This window comes from Pezoporus occidentalis, unplaced genomic scaffold, assembly GCF_034315485.1.
Source record: "Pezoporus occidentalis ecotype Australia unplaced genomic scaffold, CSIRO_AGI_Poc_V1 ctg6, whole genome shotgun sequence".
Classification (NCBI taxonomy): Eukaryota; Metazoa; Chordata; class Aves; order Psittaciformes; family Psittacidae; genus Pezoporus; species Pezoporus occidentalis.
In genome coordinates, this window is record NW_026915943.1 from 4,873,940 (window position 1) to 4,897,686 (window position 23,747).

The 23,747-nt window shown below is 43.4% G+C and overlaps 1 protein-coding gene across 6 annotated transcripts in view; it reads left to right on the top strand.

The window, feature by feature from the left end:
• Positions 1-23,747, top strand: part of SYTL2 (synaptotagmin like 2) — a 54,911-nt gene that overhangs the window by 14,091 nt on the left and 17,073 nt on the right. For 3 of the 6 annotated variants that reach the window (XM_062639065.1, XM_062639066.1, XM_062639068.1), the window contains exons 3-8: positions 9,968-10,116; positions 13,199-13,337; positions 17,503-17,575; positions 18,156-18,255; positions 19,283-20,161; positions 21,177-22,679. In XM_062639065.1, the coding sequence (XP_062495049.1) occupies positions 9,968-10,116; positions 13,199-13,337; positions 17,503-17,575; positions 18,156-18,255; positions 19,283-20,161; positions 21,177-22,679 (2,843 nt within the window). Of the gene's footprint in view, positions 1-9,967; positions 10,117-13,198; positions 13,338-17,502; positions 17,576-18,155; positions 18,256-19,282; positions 20,162-21,176; positions 22,680-22,726; positions 23,103-23,747 lie in introns of those variants that run through there. The other 3 variants (XM_062639067.1, XM_062639069.1, XM_062639071.1) reach the window with 3 other exon arrangements.

The following is a 23,747-nucleotide window of genomic DNA, read 5'->3' on the forward strand; positions in this document are numbered from 1 at the left end:
AGCATTGCCCAGATGGCTTTGAGAAAGCCATCTTACACAGCTATAAATAGCAGTCAAGTAGTGGTTTCAGCTAATGGAGATAGGTACCTGCTCAGGAATGAGCACTGTAATAGTCAGCTTCTTTTTTTGTGAAGGAAAGTATCCATTACAGGGTCCACAAAATGACAAGTGGCCAGATGATGAAAAATGGAGCCTTAGATGCTGAAAGGTCCAAGTGCTGTAACACAAACTGATGTTGGAAGTCTCTGCTTGGGCAGAATTTTCAGAGAATCACAGAATGGTATGGGTTGGAAAGGACCTTAAGATCATTTAGTTCCAACCCCCTGCCATGAGCAGGGACACCTTGCACTAGACCATATCGCCTAAGGCTCTGTCCAACCTGGCATTGAACACTGCCAGGGATGGAGCATTTACTACTTCTTTGGGCAACCCATTCCAGTGCCTCACCACCCTTACAGTAAATAAATTCTTCCTTATATCTAACCTGAACTTCCCCTGTTAAGCTTAAAACCCATCACCCCTTGTCCTATTGCTACAATCCCTAGTGAAGAGTCCCTCTCCAGTATCCTTATAGGCCCCATTCAGATACTGGAAGCTGCTCTGAGGCTTCCACACTTCCACACAGCTTCTCTTCTTCAGGTTGAAAAGCCTCCATTTCCTCAGCCTGTCTTCATACAGGAGGTGCTCCAGCCCCTGATGATCCTCGTGGCCTCCTTTGGACTTGTTCCAACAGCTCCATGTCCTTACGCTGAGGACATAAGAACTGTACGCTGTGCTCCAAGTGGGGTCTCATGAGTTCAGAGTAGAGGGGCAGGATCAAATTTTCTCTCACTGATTCAATAATCTCCAGGATTCTTTCTTCTGAAGACCTGTATTTCCTATTTGAATGTTTTGAAATTATTTCAACCATGGTCATCTGTGATGCTTCACTTCTACTGAGAAATATGTCTTCTGTGTAGACATTCCCTACCCTGGAAGTGAAGCAGCAGCCTGCCACTTGCCGCAAGAGCAGCCTTCATTTGCTGAGTAGCTTCTGCAGCCTTGAGGTGGTTTGGTCAGTGTGCATTCACTATGTTGTTATTACTCTTGCTTCTTTCAGAGTAAGAGCACTAAATGCCAAAGTAGTAGCTTCTCCTGGTTAACAGTGCTTCTCCTCTCGAGGTTATTTGCTTCTCTGAAGACTGAAGGTAAAATCTTTACAGGCAATACTCCCCAGTTCTTTTTCCCTGCTATCTTAATGCAACCTGAGGAAATGTTTTCACCACATAGTTTTGTCTTCTGCTTCAAAAAGCAGAAAAGTGACTTTGCTGTAACAGAACGGGTGTTTTCTTTAGGTAGAAAAACACTGACTTTAGTCTTGTAATGATAAATCAGTGCCGGGTCTGAGAGTGCTCAGGGGAAGTAATTGTAGATGAGTTTGAAAACAGTATGTGGGGAAAGGAACCCTTCCTGGAACAGATTAAATCAAAAAGCCACTCTCAGTAGTGGTCTGAAAGGGCTGCTGACAAGTATTTTTGTCTGTAACTTCTCTTTGGTCTCTTGTAATTGTAGTTCAAGAGGGTGTGGTGGAAAATGGAAGGGACTGCAGGTTGTCGCAGCCTGTAATCACCATGTTTCTCTCGACAATGAAATGTCTCTTCTGGCTTCTTAATATTATAACTTCCGAGGAGTTGGAAGTTTACGTATGAATCTGATGTTTCTATGTAGATGTGGCACATGGAGCTTGCTTTTTTGCGTGTTAAAACACTGCATGAATTGTATCTCCAGCCAAGGAGATGCAGCATTTTAGTTTGAATTCTACAGCCTTGCACACCTGGAAGATTCCAAGATCTGGATTTGAATGTCATCACACAAACATCACACCCTGACAAAGTGCTGTTTGTATGTGTATATAATGGAAGCCTTTTAATGAGATCGTTTTCCCTCTAGAAGGAATTCTGAGGTTTGGAGGGTGTTCACAGCAACCTGTACCATGTTCCTGGAGTGTGGACAAACCAGTAACATGACAAAAGCCTCTTTGAGCAACTTCCTACTGGAATTTTACACCACCTGATGGAGTTCCCTCTCTGAAAACAGCTCCTAATATTGCTTACCTGTAGTAAGACTGTGCTGGTTAGACTAGCGCACGCAGCCTCCTTGGGCACTCTGCTGTAATCCCTGGCTTGTTCAGCACTAGACTAGAAGCTGGTTTTCAGCATATTCAGCTGTGAGGGCTCTGAGGCGCTGACACAGGGTGCCCAGAGAAGCTGTGGCTGCCACATCCCTGGCAGAGTTCAAGGCCAGGTTGGATGGGGCTTGGATCAACCTGCTCTAGTGGAAGGTGTCCCTGCCCATGGCAGGGGTTGGAACTGGATGAGCTTTAAGGCCCCTTCCAACCCAAACCATTCTATGGTATTGTTGACTTTGTTGTTGTCCTCATTCCTGTCCAGGAACCTCTGCTATACCCTGCTTCAGCTGGGATTTGGGTGTTGAACACAAGTGGGCTAAGCACACAATGGAATTCCCTGGCAGTATTTTCAGCATAGCCCCTAACTCCTTATACAGTTGTATAGTTCAGAACTAACACAGTCCGAGGCTCTTTCTAGAAAGACCAACAGAAATATATCTATCTTGTGAAGTTCTGGAGTGTGATTGGGTGACTCTCCTGTGGTGGACGGGGTGGCCCCTGGCACCAGGGTGTCTGAGGCACAAAGCTGTTGCGGTCGCCTTTGTGACAGGGTTCTCTGGGCCCTTCCCAGCAGAACCTGGCAGTGCTGCTGTGGGCCATGCTGGGGATTGTTTGCTCCTTGTGTAAACTGAGGAGGCCAATGATAGGGGAAAATGTGGAGTTGTTTATGTGGTGGGTGGTGACTGCTGTGTGCCAAACCCCTTAATACATACATTGGTGTGGCACTGCAAAGATGTTGCTTAGGGTGGGATATATCTAAGATATTGGGGTAGCTGAACTGTGGCACTGGGGGAGCCAGACTTACAGGTGTAGTGTATTCTAAATGTCATTTTAACCTGCCAAAGGGGAGCTTGAGATGAGCTCTTAGGCAGAAGTTCTTCCCTGTGAGGGTGCTGAGGTGGTGGCACAGGGTGCCCAGAGAAGCTGTGGCTGCCCCATCCCTGGCAGTGTTCAAGGCCAGGTTGGACACAGGGGCTTGGAGCAACCTGCTCTAGTGGCAGGTGTCCCTGCCCGTGGCAGGGGTTGGAATTGGATGAACTTTAAGGTCCCATCCAACCCAAACCATTCTGTGATTCAATGATCTGTAGATGAATAAACTGCACAACCTTATTTTGTTGTTTCTTCCATGAGTTGCTGTCTTCCTTTGTAACTTGTGTTCATACAAGGATCTTTGTGTAACCTATGGAAAAAATGACATTGTCTTTCCAGCGCACTGTTGGGACTTGTGTGTAAGAGCAGTGCTATATGAACATCCTAAAGGGGCACCTTCTGAGGTGGTCGTACCAGGGACTTCAGGCATACTTAGTAGGTATAAAGGTCAGAGTGTCTACATGAGGATGTGTGCTTGGAGATTGCCTTCAGCCAGACCTGAGACAAGCTGTAAGCTCTTTTCTCATGCCTGTGCTTGACTCACTTCTTTCTAGCTGGGCAGATGTGCTGAAGGAGACAATGCTACATCATCACATCTTGAACATCCTTTAGTACTACCCCAGAGGAGGATAAGCCGATGCTTGTCTGCTGCCTGTGCTTTCATTCCTTCCTTTGCTTGGCTTTGTGTGGTGGTTGCATGAAATGAAGCAGCTCAGAGGCATTTCCCATTGCCAAAGACAGACAGGATCCAGCACATCAATTCAGCAACAGCCTTTTTCAAATATATGAAACTTGGTCTGTGTTTATTTCCATTTTTAGCTTTAGCAGCTTAAAAACAGTTGAGGATAATGGATATCTGAGAGATCTGGCAGTAATAAAAGTATCAAGTGGCATTTAGTCACTGATTTCTCAGATATGTAAGTACCTAAACACACCCAGAGGAGAATGTTCCTCTTTGGGCTGTAAGGAACACCTGGTCAGGTGGAAAAGGCTAAGCTCATGTTTTTAGGATTCATTCCTCCTTATGAATATTGTTTAACACCAAATCTGACTTTCCAGGAAATAATTTTATCCTCTAGCAAAATGTGCATGCTGTTGTTTCTCCTTTTTAACAAAGATGACTGATATAAGACTGACTGTGGGTTTGGTGGGGAGGTTTGTTGTTGCTCTCCAGAGATGTATTAAAAAACCCCTATAACAAACCAAACCCACTCTGTTTTGAGCAAAGTCCTTTTGTGCCCAAGTCTCTATTTGTAACTGGACAAACATAAACCTAAGGGGATATATATCCTCCAGAGAGCTTTTCTGCATCCTATGTGGTTTCTGTCAGGTTCATCAGACCAGTGTAGCAGTGACCTGCCCTGGTCCATGAACAGTGAACAGCCCCCTTATGAAAACCCAGTAGGAGAGGCAGGACTGTTCTCATCTTAACCTGGTGAGGTTAAGGAAGGGACCCTACATACTGGTCTTGATAACACTGGACTATACTGGTGTCCTGGTTTTGGCTGGGATGAAGTTAAGAAAATTAACCATAACCAGGACAACCAGAAACTGATACATTTTCTTCCCAGTATTAATTGCTAACTTGTTTACTAGTAGCAGATGGATTATTTGACTGGATGGTGCTTGTTTGGAACAGCCAGCAGAGCAGGGTGGATGGAGTTTATTTTGGTGGTAGAAGAGTGTGCTTAAGGGAAAATGTGGATACTAATATGGCTTTTTAACTTCTGACTGTTGCCTCAGTAAGTATAGATTTCCTGCGTTGCAATGGTACCATGTGATTTAACCCACTATCAGATTCTCCAGAGGTGGGAGAAATAGCCCCATTAATGCACATGTAGGTTTTCTGTTTGCCTGCAGAATGCCAGACACTTGCTTTGTGTGCCCATTCCGTGTAATCCTGCAAGTACTTAATGCCCTGGGGGAGGAAAGTCTTGTCATCTTGCCATCAAGTGTTTCACCAAGGCATAGATTAGATATAAGGTTTTCAGGTTAGATACAAGGAGGAAATTCTTCCCTGTCAGTGTGCTGAGGCACTGGAACAGGTTGTCCAGACAAGCTGTGGCTACCCCATCGCTGGCAGTGTTCAAGGCCAGGTTGGACAGGGCTTGGAGCAACCTGCTCTAGTAGAAGGTGTCCCTGCCAATGGCAGGGGGTTGGAACAGGATGAGCTTTAAGGTCCCTTCCAACCCAAACCATTCTATGACTCTATAGTTGGAAAAATCATATTAAGTAAAGGGTGAGCTCAGACTTAAAGAGGATTTGGAGCAAATTCCTTCTAACTGACCTTCATTTTCTTAAGTTTAATGTTTCTATAGAAGAAACAAGCACTACCTTTTTATAACCTTAAGCTGTTTCACTCTGAAAACTGCAATCTGGGTTAACTGGCATTATAAGAGACCACTGAGGGACTTGGGATACATGCTTACAACATATGTAAAGCTGTTATTACATATTCTAATTGCAAACTTGCCAGCTGAGCCTGCAATCTGAATTTTAATCTGGGTACCCACTAGTTCCGTGGTACCAAGAAGAAAACAAGGTAATGGCAACATGGTTTGCCTTTCTGTTGACTGGGAACCTGGGGTCGAATCAGCTCTTGGCTTCTAACCTTGTTGTGGTGTGCTGGGAGGCACACGTAACATTGGAAATCCCTGGCTGCAGCCTCATTTCCCTACAGTTCCTTTCAAGATAAATCACAGCCTAATGCCTAGCAGTGAAACAGACCCACACAGTACCAGCAGTTTGGTATTGCTGGTAGGGCCTGCTCATAGCAGAGCTTAAGGATTCAAGCAGCACTCTAAAACTTCCAGTCTCTAACCTCAGTTTTGCAACAAGTCTGTGATGTCCTGGTGCACACAGGCTGCTTGAAAGTTATTTTCCTTGCCAAGACCTAGAGCTAACTGTCCGAGGATGGAAATCTGCTGCTTTATTTGTGGCTAGGCAATGCCTAGGAAAAGCTTTAATATTGCTCTTAGTTCCTCAAAAGATGGAACTGAAAGGCTAAATACTTCTCTTGTAGATGAGTAAGCCAAGCCAGCAAAGGTCAAGTGCTATGAAGGTGAGAAGAGAAGGCAAAAGTAGTTTACAAGTTATGAGCTTCTGTCACTTCTTACCATACAAACCCTATAATCCAGACAGGTCACTTGTAAAGGAAGTACTGTAGATGGAGAGCAGGTTTGTACCTTTGTTAGCAGCACAGTTACCTCCCAAAGTCTATAAGGCCTGTTGAGCTGGTGAAGTTAAGGTACAGTTAACTCCATAAGCAGGGGTGGGAGCAAGGTGCCTGACATTTGCTTCCATCCAGCTACAATTGCCATGAGTGATGTTTAATGAGTCCAGAGCCATGACAAATCCTCTGTCTCTGTCCTGCTTATGTTAGTCAAAGTTCTGAGTGTCCCACAAGCAGGTACATAGGCTGACACACCCGAGAGTCCCATCCACTTCTACAGTGGATAGGGCTCTGATTGGTGTGAGCTGACTTGTACAGCTCTCCTACCACACCCTAGTTTCAGTGGTTGAATAGAGGGGAACGGAGTGAGCAGTGTCTGGGGTAAAAGACTGCCTCGGGGTGAGAGCACTGAATACCTGTCCTGTGACTCAGTGCCATCCCTCCAGAGCACCTCCCTCGGCATGTGTTGTCACACTGCCCTGCGGCACTAGCTGAGGTCAGAGCTCTGCTTGCCCTGCAGGCTGTGCAAACAGCTGAAGAGCCCATCCCCAGCCCTAAGGAGCGTCTGTTCTAAGACAAATAACACAGGGGAAAGAAGGTGAAAGGGAGAAGCAATCGTCTGTGTAAAAATTGCTTGCATTCCACTATTCCTGCTGGCTGTGTTCATAAACTGCCTGAACAACAAGGAGTTGGCTCATACCTGAGTAATGTGTTTGCTTGAGGACAGAGAGAAGCTACTGCTCTGTTCCTGCTCCAACTTGGAAGACCTGCAGCATATGAGAGGTATGTATTTTGGCTCTTAGAGTTATAAGCAAGAGGAAGGGCCAGATCTTAAATGGCCCAGTCATGCTACGGACTGTTGAATCTTGGCATTAGAAATGCCAGTGGTGACCTCAACTCCTTGCAGCCTCAGCTGTGTGTAGCTGATTGGAGACAGGGAAGTTCTTTAAACACCCAGGAGGGACAGACTGTTGACAGTGCTGCCAAAAAAAAAGTTCAGGTATTCAAATGCTAATAGAGCTGATGCATTCAAATAAGCCTTTTCATTTCTGGATAAAGGAGAAGTTGAGTGGTAGGTGAGAATGGTCTTAGTGTGGGGTTGGGACTGTCTCAGTGCCCTTTCTCTGCTTTGAATGGTTGTGTGTACTTGACAGTCAAATCTTCAACCTACAATGAACACTGTCATCAGAGCTACTTGGTAGCACTGGAAGTTCCTTCTCCTAATCTCATGGACAAGATAAAACTGGCATGAACCTCCTTAGGGTTGGACTAGATGACCTTTGAAGGTCCCTTCCAACTCAAACCATTCCGTGATTGGCCATCAGGCCTGTAGAAAATAGCAGCATCCCGCAGCAATGTAGACAATGTTTGGTCTTAAAGTCTCCAATTAACTTGATTTGTTCTGGTTTCTCCCCTGAGCTCTGTTATTAGCTTGTTTGCTGCAGGAAAGGACATAAACAGAGAAGGCAGATGAAGCCTGACTTGACTTTTTCATCAAGTACTCTCCAAAGCTGTCTAGTAACTTTCCTGGTGTTCAGGTTAGTCTCCAGGCCATGTATGAGCACATGCCTTATGTGTTATATTCCTAATGAGGAAAGACAGCAACCTCTCAAATGGCAAACAAAGCCTCCTCAAAGAATGTTTCATAGAAGCAGAGTGACCATGCAGCCTGAAAGCAAATTATTAAAGATGTGCTTCACAGTATTTAAAATGGTTGCAGTTTATGTGGTGGATCCACTTTTTTACAAGGCCTATAAGGACAGGACAAGGGGAATGGCTTTAACCTGCCAGAAGGGAGACTGAGGTGAGCTCTTAGGCAGAAGCTCTTCCCTGTGAGGGTGCTGAGGTGCTGGCACAGGGTGCCCAGAGAAGCTGTGGCTGCCCCATCCCTGGCAGTGTTCAAGGCCAGGTTGGACACAGGGGCTTGGAGCAAGCTGCTCTAGTGGAAGGTGTCCCTGCCTGTGGCGGGGCGGGTGGAAGTGGATGAGCTTTAAGGTCCCTTCCAACACAAACCAGTCTGGGATTTGTAGATGAATAAACTGCACAACCTTATTTTGTTGTTTCTTCCATGAGATGCTGTCTTCCTTTGTAACTTGTGTTTCTACAAGGATTTTTGTATAACCTATGGAAAAAATAAAACCATCTTTCCAATACCTTTTCGGGATGTGTGTATAAAAGCAGTGTCACATGATGTCTCTAAATTGGAGCGACATCAATTTGATGGATGGACCACTCGGTGGATAAAGAACTGGCTGGATGGCTGCACACAAAGAGTTGTGGTGAATGGCTCAATGTCCGGCTGGAGACCAGTAACGAGTGGTGTCCCTCAGGGATGGGTGTTGGGACCGGTCTTGTTCAACATCTTTGTCGCTGACATGGACAGTGGGATTGAGTGCACCCTCAGCAAGTTTGCCGATGACACCAAGCTGTGTGGTTCAGTTGATACCCTGGAGGGAAGGAATGCCATCCAGAGGGACCTCGACACACTTGTGAGGTGGGCTGATGCCAACCTCATGAGGTTTAACCATGCCAAGTGCAAGGTCCTACACCTGGGTCAGAGCAATCCCAGGCACAGCTACAGGTTGGGCAGAGAAGAGATTCAGAGCAGCCCTGTGGAGAAGGACTTGGGGGTGTTGGTCAATGAGAAAACGAACGTGAGTCGGCTTCAGTGTGTGCATGCAGCCCAGAAAGCCAACCGTATCCTGGGCTGCATCAAAAGGAGCGTGACCAGCAGGTCAAAGGAGGTGATCCTGCCCCTCTACTCTGCTCTTGTGAGACCTCACCTGGAGCATTGTGTGCAGTTCTGGTGTCTTCAACATAAAAAGGACATGGAACTGTTGGAACAAGTCCAGAGGAGGCCATGAGGATGATCAGGGGACTGGAGCACCTCCTGTATGAAGATAGGCTGAGAAAGTTGGGGCAGTTCAGCCTGGAGAAGAGAAGGCTGCGTGGAGACCTCATAGCAGCCTTCCAGTATCTGAAGGGGGCCTATAGGGATGCTGGAGAGGGACTCTTCATTAGGGACTGTAGTGATAGGACAAGGGGTAAGGGGTTAAAACTTAAACAAGGGGAAGTTTAGATTGGATATAAGGAGGAAATTCTTTCCTGTAAGGGTGGTGAGGCACTGGAATGGTTTTCCCAGGGAGGTTGTGAATGCTCCATCCCTGGCAGTGTTCAAGACCAGATTGGACGAGGCCTTGGGTGGCATGGTTTAGTGTGAGGTGTCCCTGCCCACGGCAGGGGGGTTGGAGCTGGATGATCTTAAGGTCCTTTCCATCCCTAACTATTCTATGATTCTATGAAGATCCTAAAGAGGCACCTTCTGAGCCCTAAACCAGCAACAGACTTAATTTTGACAGAGACTTCTAAAGCTGCCCTGCTAGCTTATCTCAGTTTTATCCTTTGAAGGCAAAACTCAAGATCTGCAGTTAGTGGAGACTCCTTCAGAGCTTTCTCTGCTTGAGAATTTATCGTGGCAAAATACACATATATTTTTGTAAGAGCTGTTTCAGCTGAAGCTTTAAGGGTAACAGGGCTGAGGCTTCTCTTTCCAGCTAGTTGTCATCCTTCATAATTAACTAAGGAACTAACAGATCACAAGATGGAAATAGTGTGCTGAGATAGCATGAAAAAAACCCAAACCAGCCAACCAAATCCCAAATCACAACCCGCTTCCCCAAAGCCCCCAAAATCTGACTTTGATTCTGTTAACACAGGTAAGTAGATTGCCTGTCTCACTTATTCCTTTTTCCCCTCAGGCGTTTACCAGAGAAAGTCAAGGATGATGTTCAGCTCAAGAACATGAGCGGGCAGTGGTTTTACGAAGCCAAGTCCAAGAGGCACAGAGATACGGTACATGGAGCAGATATTATCAGAGCTTCCATGCGCCGGAAGCCTGCACATCCTGGTAAGCATTTGCTTTACATTTCATTTTGAGAAGGTTGGTTTTTGCTTTGCTAACTTCAGACTCTGTTGTCTGTGAAATACAAGAATATTGGTGTCCATTACCAGAAAATGATGCAAAAAAGAGATTTCCCATGAGTTTGCAGTGTAAACTTTCTTCTCCCCATTTAAAGAGAGGATTCTGTGTGATGACTAACAGGATGGACTGTCTTGTGTTTCTGTGTAGGACTATAAGCTCTCTGCACTCCTGATGCCTTCTTACTTCTATTCTTGAGGCCCTCTGAGCTGTCTTGGAACATGCAAAGAATCAGAGATTGAGGGAATTGCTTTTTATGTATAAATTTCCAAGATTTCAGGTGCTTCTTGAGACCTCTGAAGTTCAGTGGTTGGCACCACGAGCTAGAGGTTGTAACTACTGAAATCCGTGCTGGAGTTCTGGCAGCCAGACCTGGCACTCTGTGTCCACATTAACTTTTAAATACACCCACCATCCCCTACATCATGGTGGGTGCCCCCAGACGATCTATTAGAAGTGTTTGTTAAAGCCAGTTGTGTTCATGTACCAGATAAGTTGCAGACATTCATTTAATAGTACAAATAGGTAGTAGTGTATTGTGTGTAAATTGAGATATTGATGAGCTTTGGGCTCACTTGATAATAAATACTATATTCTGAAGCTCTTCTTTTAAGAAAATCAGAGTGTGGGAAGATAATGCATTGTATTTGACATTAGAAATAAATACAGTGTATTGTTTGGAGAGAAACAAACCAAAAGAGAACATAGGAGCTGCTCTGCTGGAGCAGATCAAAAGCTCAGCACCCAGCTCTGGGTGCCTGGCAGCACGCATGTGCTCCAAGGCCAGGACCAGCCTGCAAACACTTGCACCTCAGACTGTTTTGATGTAGAGGAGGTATTCCTGGGTTATTTTTCCCCATTAATTTCTTTAAGAAGTTCTTTAAAGCCATGCCTCTAACGTTCACCATGTCCTGTCTGAGGCATTTTAAAATGCATGTTTTCCACATAAGAAGTGACTGAACTGATCACCGTTATCGTTGGGAAGCCAACTGAACAGTTGATCTCTATTCACAAAAACATATATAATACAGCATACAGGATTTTGTAGACTTCTGTTAGAAATCTCTCAACATCTGACTTTCTAATCTAGGGAGTCCTGCTCCATTTTGTTATTATTTGGACAGAATTTTTCTTCTGTTTCTTAGAGAAACTGACCCTCATCCCTCTTTACCTCCTCTAGTTTTACTAAATCCTTTTGGCTTACAAGGGCAAGACTCTTCTTATCCTCTTGTACTGATAGTTAAAGTTCTATTAAGGGATTTTGCTGTGTGCTCTTGAAGCAAGTAAGTATTTCTGTCAATGCCGTGTATACATTACAGCATATTGTATACCTTTATCTTTCTATAGGTTTTGTAACCACAACTTAGCCTCGTCTTCCTGTGTCTAATCCTGAAATGTTACACCTTCTAAGATCCTATATTCCCAGAGGGATAAGGGCAGTTTAATCAGTTTGAGGTTACAGTGTGATGGTTTCGGCTTTTTAAGTTGACAAGAAAAGGCCTGAAACAGAAAAGACTTAAAAAAATCAAAGGTTAGTGCGGTGTGTTTGTGGGTTTGGCTGGTTTTCAATTTGCAGGCTATGAAAATCACCTGTAAAACTGTAGCTCAATTTTACAGTGATTTATAGTTTAAAGGAAAGTAATTAAAGCCACATTATGTTAAAGGAGGGTAATTACTCCCCAGTCTTGTTACTTGAACAAAGGGGCGTACTGGTACATTCAGAACTATGTACAATTGATTGCTTTCAATGACTCATTAGATGTCAAGATATTTTTGCTTGCAGTTATGGATAGTGATAGTGAAAACAAAAATCTTGCTTAGTTTTGTACACTAAGGAATCCTTAGTGTGGGGTAGCAGGTAGATTTAGATTAGATATAAGAAAGAAGCTCTTCCCTGTGAGGGTGGTGAGGTGCTGCACAAGGTTCCCAGAGGGGCTGTAGCTGCCCCATCTCTGACAGTGTTCAAGGCCAGGTTGGACGGGGCTTGGAGTACCCTGGTCTAGTGGAAGGTGTCCCTACCCATGATAGGGGGCTGGAACTAGGTGAGCTTTAAGGTCCCTTCCAATCAAACCAATCTGGGATTCTATGATTATCAGAGCAATCCCAGGTACAGCTACAGCTTGCGCAAAGAACAGATTCAGAGCAGCCCTGCGGAGAAAAACTTGGGGGTGTTGGTTGCTGAGAAAATGAACATGAGCCGGCTTCAGTGTGCGCTTGCAGCCCAGAAAGCATCCGTATCCTGGGCTGCATCAAAAGGAGCGTGACCAGCAGGTCGAAGGAGGTGATCCTGCCCCTCTACTCTGCTCTTGTGAGACCTCACCTGGAGCATTGTGTGCAGTTCTGGTGTCCTCAACATAAAAAGGACATGGAACTGTTGGAACAAGTCCAGAGAAGGGCCACAAGGATGATCAAGGGACTGGAGCACCTCCTGTATGAAGACAGGCTGAGGAAGTTGGGTCTCTTCAGCCTGGAGAAGAGAAGGCTGCGTGGAGACCTCATAGCAGCCTTCCAGTATCTGAAGGGGGGGATGCTGGAGAGGGACTCTTCATTAGGGACTGCAGTGACAGGACAAGGGGTAATGGGTTAAAACTTAAACAGGGGAAGTTTATATTGGATATAAGGAGGAAACCCTTTCCTGTTAGGGTGGTGAGGCACTGGAATGGGTTGCCCAGGGAGGTTGTGAATGTTCCATCCCTGGCAGTGTTCAAGGCCAGGTTGGACAGAGCCTTGGGTGACATGGTTTAGTGTGACGTGTCCCTGCCCATGGCAAGGGGGTTGGAACTGGATGATCTTAAGGTCCTTTCCAACCCTAACTATTCTACAATTTTATGATTTCTAGTAATATTAAAACACCCGTCTTTTCAGATGGCACCAGATCTGCTTCTGAGCACAGTTCAAGTACAGGACTTTGCAATAGCTGTAGGACTGAATGCAAATACTTGTATGTGATGGTTCAAAAAATCCTGTATGAACATAGGGGAGACAACAATATTCTTGTTTCATGTTTTAGCTGAAGTGAGTCAGAGCAAATCAAACAAAGTGAAGAACAGCTGGGTGAGCAATGTTAATAAAGAAGTCTTTGTGCTGCCAGAACTACATGGTATTGTGGAACACCAAGAAGAAGAGGAACAACTGAAATCCAGTTCAAGGTAAGTTGTCTGTTTAATCACACTTAGTATGTGTGATCAGGACTGGTGAAATTTGTAAGCTGTAAATTCCATCCAAAATACTGTACTTGCCTCTTACTTCAGAGGTCATCAAATGTTTCCTCATTATTGCCCAAGGAATCAATGCATGTGGAAGTTTGATAAACCAGAGTCATGCATTTAATTGTTCTGTATCCAAATGCAGAACAACCTTCAGCTTACCTCTCTGAGGCAAAAGTTGTTAGTGGTGTGTAGAATGGTCCCACACATGTCCTCATGTCACAAGTTAGTCTGGCTCCCAGAAGCAAGACTGTGAGTTTCTAGATACAATGGTTGGCCATGATCAGTCCTTCACAGTTAGTAACAGGGGCACAATAACCCCTGCATCCCTTCAGTCAGCCACTTAATAAGACCAGACTCTTGATTAAGCTTGGATCATACAAAGAATAAGACTGAGAAATGACTCTTTAGAATTTTCCAAGGTTTTTGGGGTGCACATTTAATAATCTGAGACTTTTTAAGGAAACCAAATGTATTTCAGATGGAAAAAAAACCAGAATCTTTTGGATTCTTGTGGAAAATAAGTCAGATTGTACCAAGAAAAATAAATGCCTTTCTGGAAGTGAGAGGTTTCCATTCAGAATAAGGGAAGATAGTCGGTTTGGTTATGCCCGGGCTGTAGTTGTTACAGGAATGCTGGATGATAGTTCGTGAACTACAGAGGATTTGGTATTAAATCACTCTATCTCAAGTCTGCGAACACCCCAAACAGCTTAGTTTTGTTTTGAAATATCCTGAGTTGGTCTTTAACAGCCGTGTTCTCTTTAAAATACCTGTGTATAGTAATGCATTGGCTTGTGTGAAGCTTTCAAAAAGCCTGCATTTGAAATGGAGAGTGCTGATCTCTTAGCTAGGGCAAAGCAGGTAGAAATTAGATGCCTTTAAATGGCCAGATTCCTCAGCTCCATTGAGGAGACAAGAAGCAGGGTGTAACACAGCTACTACTGTTTGTGCTTTCAGGGAGTAGAGAGACGTAAGAGCCAGAGTTACTCCTTAGGATGACTAGTTTAATTCTGGTTGTATTGTTGATGTGCTCTGTTAAGCTTTCACTTTCTTGTCTGTCTTTTGAAGCCCTTCTCTGTACCTCATCTGTTTTCTCTTTGCAGCAAAGCTTGTCTCCTCCTTTGCCCTTGCACAGAAGCTAACAGCAATTGAATCTTTTGCTTTCATGGTCTGCAAATGGGGCAACCACTTCATAGTGAATGGCACCAAAGGCTGGTGTAAGTCTTAACAACTCTGGCTTGCATTGCTGGTCCTACCTGTCCTTTACATATCATTGTTGGTGAACTCCAAGGGGTATTTTTGTCTTAAATGCATCTGAAATCGTGCTGAAAAAGTTCAGATAAACTGCTTTGTTACAGACTTCCTGAAAAATCAAGTTATACAATGAGGATGATAAATGTTGCTTATCACAAGAAAGAGCTTAACTTCCCCCTCAGGTCAGCTGACAATGCTGACAGTTGTTACTGAATGTAGGTTTTTTTACATGTGGCTTTTACTTGCAGAAGTTATTATGGAGTTATGTCTTTTTAGGCACAGCACAAGACATGCTGCTGTTTAATATACCTTTTAGAGTATTTTGCTTGTCATCCTGTACACCAGGAAAACATGATGATACTTTAAAAGTACAGCCTTAGAATGTTATTCTCCATTAGAGCTCCACAAATACAGTACATGATTGATAAAGAGTAATACAAGAAATCTGGAGAGGGACTTTTTAAAAGGGTGTGTAGGGATAGGATGGGGGGGAATGGCTTTAAAGTGACAGAGGGGAGATTTAAGTTAGGTATTAGGAAGAAGTTCTTCCTGCTTCATTTCTGGCAGTGTTCAAGGCCAGGTTGGACAGGGCTTGGAGCAACCTGCTCTAGTGGAAGTGGGTTGGAACTGGGCGAGCTTTAAAGGTCCCTTCCAGCCCAAACCATTCTGATTCTATGAACAAATTACTCAGACTTTATGTTCCGGATCCTATTCTTAAACAAAACTAATTCTTACTTAAATATGAAGAAAGCTCCATTCTGGTAGATGTGTTTGTAAACTGCAGAGGGTCACAACCAGCCCTCAGCCAGTTCATCTGCTGCTGAGTCAGGTGCTGCTTTATGAGTTGGAACAGAAATCACCCCACAACTATATTCTTAAAATTGGCTGCATCCCACCCCCCCAAATATCTGAATTCAGAAATGAAGCTGTAAACATTTAATTTTATCTTTCTCTTTGGCTTTGTATCACTGTGGTTCTCTTGCATGCCAGAGCCTTTACAGGCTTTGAAGGTGTAACCTTGCACAGAAAGAGTTTCACAGGGTGACTCAGTCAGTCAATATTACCTCTGTTCCCTGATACCATCTGTCTATATGCCCAAAAGAGGCAGTGTTAAAAGGGGTTTATCTTTCCAATTGAGATTTAGCGGTTGCTTTCTTCCCTAGGCTAGGGAATACTCTTAGCCTGCATTGAACAGGCGACAAGTGTTCTGCAAGGTGGAAGCTTGCACAAAAGCCCTATTCCTTATAACTTCATGTAACTTTTCTGCAACAGGGGTGCTGGGATACTTAGATAAGGCCATTTTTGTTTTGTTTTCTTAATGGGAGGCCATTTGTAAGTAGACTGTATTGACAAAGCCTGCAATTCCGTATCTCCTTTCTCCATCTTTGCTCTTGCCTTTGCCTTGTTACTTCTTTGTTTCTGTCCAGTGCTGTCCAGTCTGTGTGGAGTTGGGCCTCCACTGAGGTTCTCAGCACTTTAGTTTGCTGAATCGCAATGCAGGAATTCTTTAATCTGGGTGTAATTATCAGTTTGGCTTCACACAGTTTCATAGATTAGCCTTGTGAATGCGGCATATCAGGGAACTGTTTGTTCAGTTTTTCCATTGTATGGGTTGATATTTTCAGAGCCTTTGTTATGAAACTTAGTTATAGGATCCTGGGTGTGTGTTTTTCTCTATTTTGTTTTCTTTAGAGCAGGGTTTTGGATGCAATGCCAAATTATCAGCTCTCTAATTATTCTATGGTAAGTCTGAAGTAGCATTGCGTTAAAACACTGTGGGATTGTGCGTGTGTTCCATGAGACTTAATTACCTCCCCACCTGACCAAAGAATGTCTTACAGGTTGCTTGCAGCCCAGGATACATATCAGTGTTTTCCTTGTCTAAAATGAGTGAAGGGTTGAAGTCCATAACCTGGACTTTAACATAATATTGTTTGTCCTGTTGGGTAATTGATGGTGGAGATTGAGATACCAAGTGCAGGAGCACACAGGTGCTCTTAAAAACAAAACCACAAATTCAAGTGCTTTATTAAAGCAAGAGCACAAACTCCAGTTCAGCAGAATAAAATTTCTTTAAATAGATGTGTTTTCACACTTAAAATATTAGGACTTCATCAGGACTGTAGTGAAAGCACAAGGGGTAATGGGTTCAAACTGAAACAGGGGAGATTTAGGTTGGGTATAAGGAAGACATTCTTCCCTGTGAGGGTGGTGAGGCACTGGCACAGGGTGCTCAGAGAAGCTGTGGCTGTCCCATCACTGGCAGTGTTTAAGGCCAGGCTGGATGGGGCTTGGAGCAGCCTGCTGTAGTGGAAGGTTGGAACAGGAGGAGCTTTAAGGTCCCTTCCAACACAATCCAGTCTGGGATTCTGTGGACTAAGGTTAAAAATTGTAACATGACATGATCTTTTTAAAAGAATTTGGAAGTTGCAATATTGAGCTCTTTGAGAGCTAGAATTTTTTTTCCCTTCACTTTGATTTCCTAGAAGGATAAATGTAGGACAGGGATGGAGATGGTATTGTTTGGAGAATGTATATATATATATATGTATATATGTTTGCTCAAAGATCTAGAAGTGTCAAAGATAGTTTTTGTTATGCCAACTAGAAGTTGTATTGAGTTCTTTAAAAAGCAAAGAAGCTTCTGCAAGGAAACAAAGCAGCAAGAATATCCCTTGCTATGGAAAGGCAAAAGTTTGCTTTTGAGTCTCATGAGAACAGGCTAAATAGAAAACTTGAAGTGCTAAGAAGTTATATTTGACTATGTACAAATGAATCTTTGTTTTGCTTTTTAAAAAGGTTTAAAGTATGTCCTGTTTGCTGAAGGTGTTCTGTGCTTTTTTCTTTGCAGTTCTAAAACAATAACCTCTGTGTTGGACAAACCAGAGGAGAGACCTATGAAGGCAGCAGTCTTCTCAGTAAAGGTATGACTGGTATTGAATATAGCAGCAGTTTTCTTACATTTTGTGTGTTTCTTTGCTTCAGTGGTAAGGATAATTCAAGATTTGAGGAAGAAAGATTATAAATTGGAAAAAAATGAGAATTTTTTTAATTGGAGGGAGATAATGAAAACCACTAAAAACTCAGTGCTGAATTGCTCTTATGGCTATAGGAAGCAGCTGTCTGTGCTTGACGTTATTTCCAGCCTCTTCAAGCTCTGAAAAGAATTGCCCTGCTGTGTTGTGAGATCTCTAAAGTCAGAGAATTAGAGATAAAATTGTTTAACTTGCTTACAGCTTGGGATTTTTCAAGTGTCTTAAAGTGCTGGCTTATCTCTGCTGGTGGTGGAGCAAGAACAAGATGAGGCTATATCACAAGCACTTCTGATAGTTTCCTGGCTTATATTGTTGAGGTGTTTTGTCATGCAGCCAATTTTAGAGGTATGTTTTCAGGCTCTTTGCTGACAGGGTAGTGAGGCAATCCCTGCACTTTGATTTACTGTGTGAAGACTGAATGGATATAACAATTTGACTACAGTTATAATGTTCATTCTCTTTTTTATAGCAAAGGAGAAACCCATTTAATTCCACTGCATCAGGTGATAACTTGCACAGTGGGGAATTGGAAAACAGACCAGCCACTCTACCTCAGCTACCAAAGAAGGGTAAATGCACTTACTCAGCATCTGACTGTGGATTTCATGGTATTCTATGTGGAAACTATTTTGACTTTCATTGCTGCTTCTTGTAAGATATCAAAACCTATTTTATCTTAACTGCTTGGAGTTATCAACTAGGTCATTTCAAACCCCATGTAAAATATGTGAATATCCTCAGGAAATGGCTGTTTATGGGAGTAAATGGGTTTTGCTTCCTCTCTTTTACTCACAGTTCTAGTCAGTATTAAACACCCCATCCAAAAGGGCTGTTTATCCTGAATGGCTAAAGAGAGAAATTTCCCTGAATCTGGCATAGTTATCTTTATGTCTTTCCAGTCATTGCTGCTGTTGGCTCAACAGAAGCAGCCCAACTCTCTCTGATCTTTATTGTTTCCTTTGTTTTCTTATTCCTGTTTATTTTCCAGTGCTCCCTTTCCTGCAGTATTCTCTGCAAGCAGGTAGATGAGTGGTGATATATTGCAACACAGGCATTTGAAGTTCTAATTTACAGGCTTATGTGTGGAAATGACTCTGATGTCTCTGTTATGAAACTTGCTAAGAAGAAAAGGAAAACTTGAACACTAGGAATAAAAACCATCTCTTTACTGGGAGATCATTCATGCACCTTCCCTTGTTTCAGATGAAGGTAGAAATAGCCTGTTCCCATTTCTGGAGGGTGCTGTTTATCTTCTGAACCTGAAGAGGTGTATTCAGAAGCTGCCCTTCCCTGTAAACTTTGTGCCTTGCAGGAATAAAGATGCTGGAAAAACTGGTGTGCTCCATCTTTGGAATCATCAAATAGTTCATACTTCTAGAATAAGAAATAACTATAGGATCATCATCTACTAAGTCTTCCTATTGCATACATACAAAATCAACACCTGTGTTGAATTTCTGTTTATGCTTTACTGCAAATGTTTTTAATAAATCAATCTACTCACTGCGTTCTAGACCTGCACTGTGTCGTATACCTCTGCTTATGCAGATGAATGTCATATATACTCATGATTTCTCCTTTATATATGTCTTACAGAAATTTTGTCACCCTCAGAAGAGAGCCAACCTACTAAACCCAACTTACACAGTGAGGAAACAGAGAAGCACAAGCAACCTTCTGTGGAACCTATTGATGAATCACAGAAAGCAGTGAAGCGTCCTGTCCCAAAAGCTAGGAAACTAGTTCACAAAGCACCAGATCCTGTGTCACAAAGAGAAGACCTTGTTCCAAAAGCAGCCAAGCAGACTGAAAGGATGAATGGCATCGCTACACCACCCAGGGGCATTCTGAAGCGCAGCTCAAGCTCCAGTTCCACTGACTCAGAAGTTCGTGTTAGTCAGGTGTTAGATGGTCAGAAAAAGAATGGTCTTCCTGCTGCAACTATATTTGAAGGAGAAGCTGAGAATTCCCTTAGGGAAGAAGCAGAAGACTCCACACAAATTTCACTGGAAAAACTGAAACAAGTCAGGTTCTCTTCTAGCACAAGAAAAGAAGAACCTCTGCAAAGCCCACAGCCACACCATGGTAGAGAAACAGGAGAGTTTGGTTTGTTAGACTCTGATGAAATAAAAAGTGGTGGAAACGATGCTATTAGATCAGATTCATCTGGGAATAAGCACATTTCTGCTGGAAATCCTTTGGGAACCTATTCATCGGCTTTACAAATAAAGCCAGTAGATGGCTTACAAGAAGATACATCGGCATCCGGCCTTTGTGACAGTAATAGGCCAGTCTTCCTGACCAATGAAACCTTGCAGACAAAGACTGTCACTCCTAAGAAACTTGAAACTCCACAGAAGACCTCCAGCAATATCCTGCCAAATAGCAATAATGAACCGAGTGTTGATGAGATATGTGAGAATAAACCCAACCAGATCTCACGCCATGAATCAAAATCACACAAAGACTTTACTGGTAAGAGACTAATAGGAGTGATGAATAGAATGCAATAGCATATAGGATGGATTCGTTAATGTTTGAATCACGTGTATCTAGGAATTGACAACTAAGAAATGGAAATAGTAGGAAGTGTTCAAGGAAGTATATACGGAGAGCAACTTTTCACAAGGGCATGTGGGGAAAGGACAAGGGGGAATGCCTTTAACCTGCCAGAGGGGAGATTTAGATTAGATATAAGGCAGAAGCTCTTCCCTGTGAGGGTGCTGAGGCGCTGGCACAGGGTGCCCAGAGAAGCTGTGGCTGCCCCATCCCTGGCAGTGTTGAAGGCCAGGTTGGACCAGGCTTGGAGCAACCTACTCTAGTGGAAGGTGTCCCTGCCTGTGGCAAGGGGCTGAACTGATGAGTTTTAAGTTCCCTTCCAGTCTAAACCATTCTGTGAGTGTATGAATGTGCTACATACTGCAGAATTAAATACTAAATCACTTTCTGTATTTTAATGTTCTAATGTAGTCAGTATTTTTTAGAGGATCTTCTGTTGACATTCTTCAAATTGACAATCAGAATAGAGCCTGAATTAGGCACCTTTATTGTGGATGATGAAAGTGAAGTGACGTCATTTGGATAAAAATCCTGTCATGAGGCCTGATAGATCTGCCTGCACAGGAACTGAAGTGTTTTTGGTGTACTGCTGCTGAGTGTCCTTAATAGTAATCCAGCTGTGACTTGGGGATTTGCTCATGGGACTAAACACAGACATGCTGGATTGCCTGCCTGCTCCCTCCCTCCATGAAGCCATTCCCTTTAGAATGGGGATAACCAGTTTTATCAGCTCACACCCTCAAAAGTGATATGATTCCAGGAGGATATCTTGGTGCAGGAATTTATTTTTCATTTTCTTTCCTGCAGTATGGTTCTTTCCTAAAACACAAGGACAGAGAACTCTTTTCTCTGCTAACAGAGATTTTAAGCTAGATCAAGCACTTGTAGAGTCATGTGTCTGATTCCTAACTGATAAGTCTGTTTGTTGCAGATGAACATCAGCTTTCTGCTAAGACAGAAGCACATGAGGTGTCAAATACCAATTCTACGAGTCTTCAACAAGGTAAGCCTGATCTTGTTGAGGAGCAAGATGCTAAAACCACTTTAAAGCCTGACAAAAATGCTGATGAACTCAAAGTGGCCGATGAATCTGTGTCAAAAGTTTTAGATGGGTTTGAAAGAAGTTCTGATGCTGAAGATGGGAAATTTGTGTCAGCTAGATCCCAAGGCAGGGAACCCAAAGAGGAAGTGGACTTCTCAGCCAGAACACCAGTTCTTCGTTCAGAACACAGTGGGCCCAGTATGGCTGGAAAAACAGGAGTTACGGAAGAGTTACTGTCTGGAAAGATTAAACAACACAGCAGTATTTCACCTACATCACTTAGGTCAGGAGATACACAACTGATTACAGGGAGGATAAAACCTAAGAAAGAGGAAGAGAATGAGGAGCAACATGGCAAATCGCTAACTGAACTTGACTGTACAAGAGTTGAAGAAGAGCATGGTCAAGAAAGCAAGCGACAAAATGAGAAATCAAATCTCTTGGGACATGAAGAAGACAAGCTACCAGCTGAGAAATGTGAGTCAGAGAAGGCAATAAGAGTAAGAAGAAGAATAAGGGAAATCAGAGCATTCTGGGAAAGGGGTCAAACTACTCCCAGTCATGGGGTGAAAGAAGTTAGTGTCAATACTAATGCATCAGGTGATGGTGCATTGGAAGGTCTTGGGGTAAGTGACAAAATAAAATCAACTGCAGGGTATGTACCTAGTGGATTGGATGATCAAAGGAAGAATACACCAACAAGTGCTGAACCAAGCTGTGTAAGCCAGGCTTCAGAAAATGAGCATCAAAACTCTTTTGAGTTTAGACCAGGCCATGCAGCTGGAGAGACAGAAAGAACATTTCCGTCTGATGAAGTTCATGAATATACAGAGTTACCAAAGGCTGGTGACTTGCAACCAAGAGTTGGTGCCACTTCAGCTTCCCCACAAAGCAAAGACAAAAATGAGAAAGAAGCACTTAAAGGAAGAGCTTCTGCTTGCTCCCAACAGAAACCCAACTTCCAGATTTTGTCTTTAAAAGAGAAAATCAACGAGAAGTCCAAGAATCGAATTTCGGATCCTTTGCAGTTCCAGAATTTGAGAAACTTCTGGGATACTGGAGCTAAATTAGAGAGTAGCATTGACAGGGGAGATGTTTCTTTGCCTAATAATACTAGTTCAATAACCCATGAGAGAAAATCAAAGGAGAATGAAGAAGGCAGAGATAATGTGAGCAAGCAAGAGTTAATCCAACAACAAACCCAAATGTCAGAGAGAGAGAACCAACAGAAACCTGATTCTGTGCTGTGTGAACTGCCTCTAGGATCTGCTACCCTGGAAGCTCTGAATATGACACAGACAATGTCACAGCTGGACAGAAAGGTGGTCATCTCAGAACCCAAGGAAAAGATGGGTCTTCCAGAGCAAGAAGTTAAAGAATGTGTAGAAAAAAGTATCGTTTCATCAAAAGAACAGCCTGTTTTGTTGCAGTTAATCCAACTGCCTGGAGATAAAGAAGTTTTAAAGACAACACCAGCAGATGATTGTCTATGTTCACCCACAGAAGAAGTGAAGAAGTCTTCTCCATTAGGTGTCAGTCTCCCTAAAGAGGGAGTTGCAGAGACTGTGGATAAAATGGTTCTACGTAGAGCTGAGCTGGATGTATTTAAATTAGGCCTAAAGAAGTTAGAAAAGGAAGCCTCTGAGATGTCATCTAGCTTGAACCTAAAAACCAGCATTTTGAAACAGCCAACTCTTCACTCAAATCAGTGCAAGGTCTTTGAAAGAACAGTGAAACAAAGCCATGACTCCTGTCCTGCTGCTCAAAACGAAGAAATAGGCAAAAGAACAGGAAAAGTGAATGTGCCATCAACAGGTGAGCATGAAAACAAAAGAAGCCTAACGAAACTGTTTAGGGAATTTGAGGCTTTCTCTCTACAGCCTCGGGCAGCAGACAAGGATGATGCTCTTGAGGGTTCTCAGAGGCTTAAAGCTGGTTTGCAGAACCTGCTCAGAGAACCCTTTGTATCTCAGCCTTCTGAATACAGAAGGGGGGGAATGAAAGTACCCACTGACATGAATAGTACATTGCAAATTAATTGTAATGTAGAATCCACATGCCAAGAAGTTATTGGTCAGCCTGAAGAGATCAGTGAGACCATAGGCAAGTCTGTTGCCCCATCCAAGGTCAGTGGCTTGAGTTCTGCTTTAGACAAGCTGCTAAAGGCGGCTTCCGAAAAGCCACCTCCTAAACCAAAACGTGTCCACAGTGCGGTACTGAGGGCTGCTGAGGTGGAACTCGAAAGCACAACCTGTGAGCCTAATGGAGAGTTGCTGCAGGAAATTAGTGAGACCACAGAAAAGTCTGTTGCCCCATCCAAGGTCAGTGGCTTGAGTTCTGCTTTAGACAAGCTGCTAAAGGAGGCTTCTGAAAGGCCACCTCCTAAACCAAAACATGTTGATAATGCAGTGCTGAGGGCTGCTGAGGTGGAACTCAAAGGCACAACCTGTGAGCCTGGTG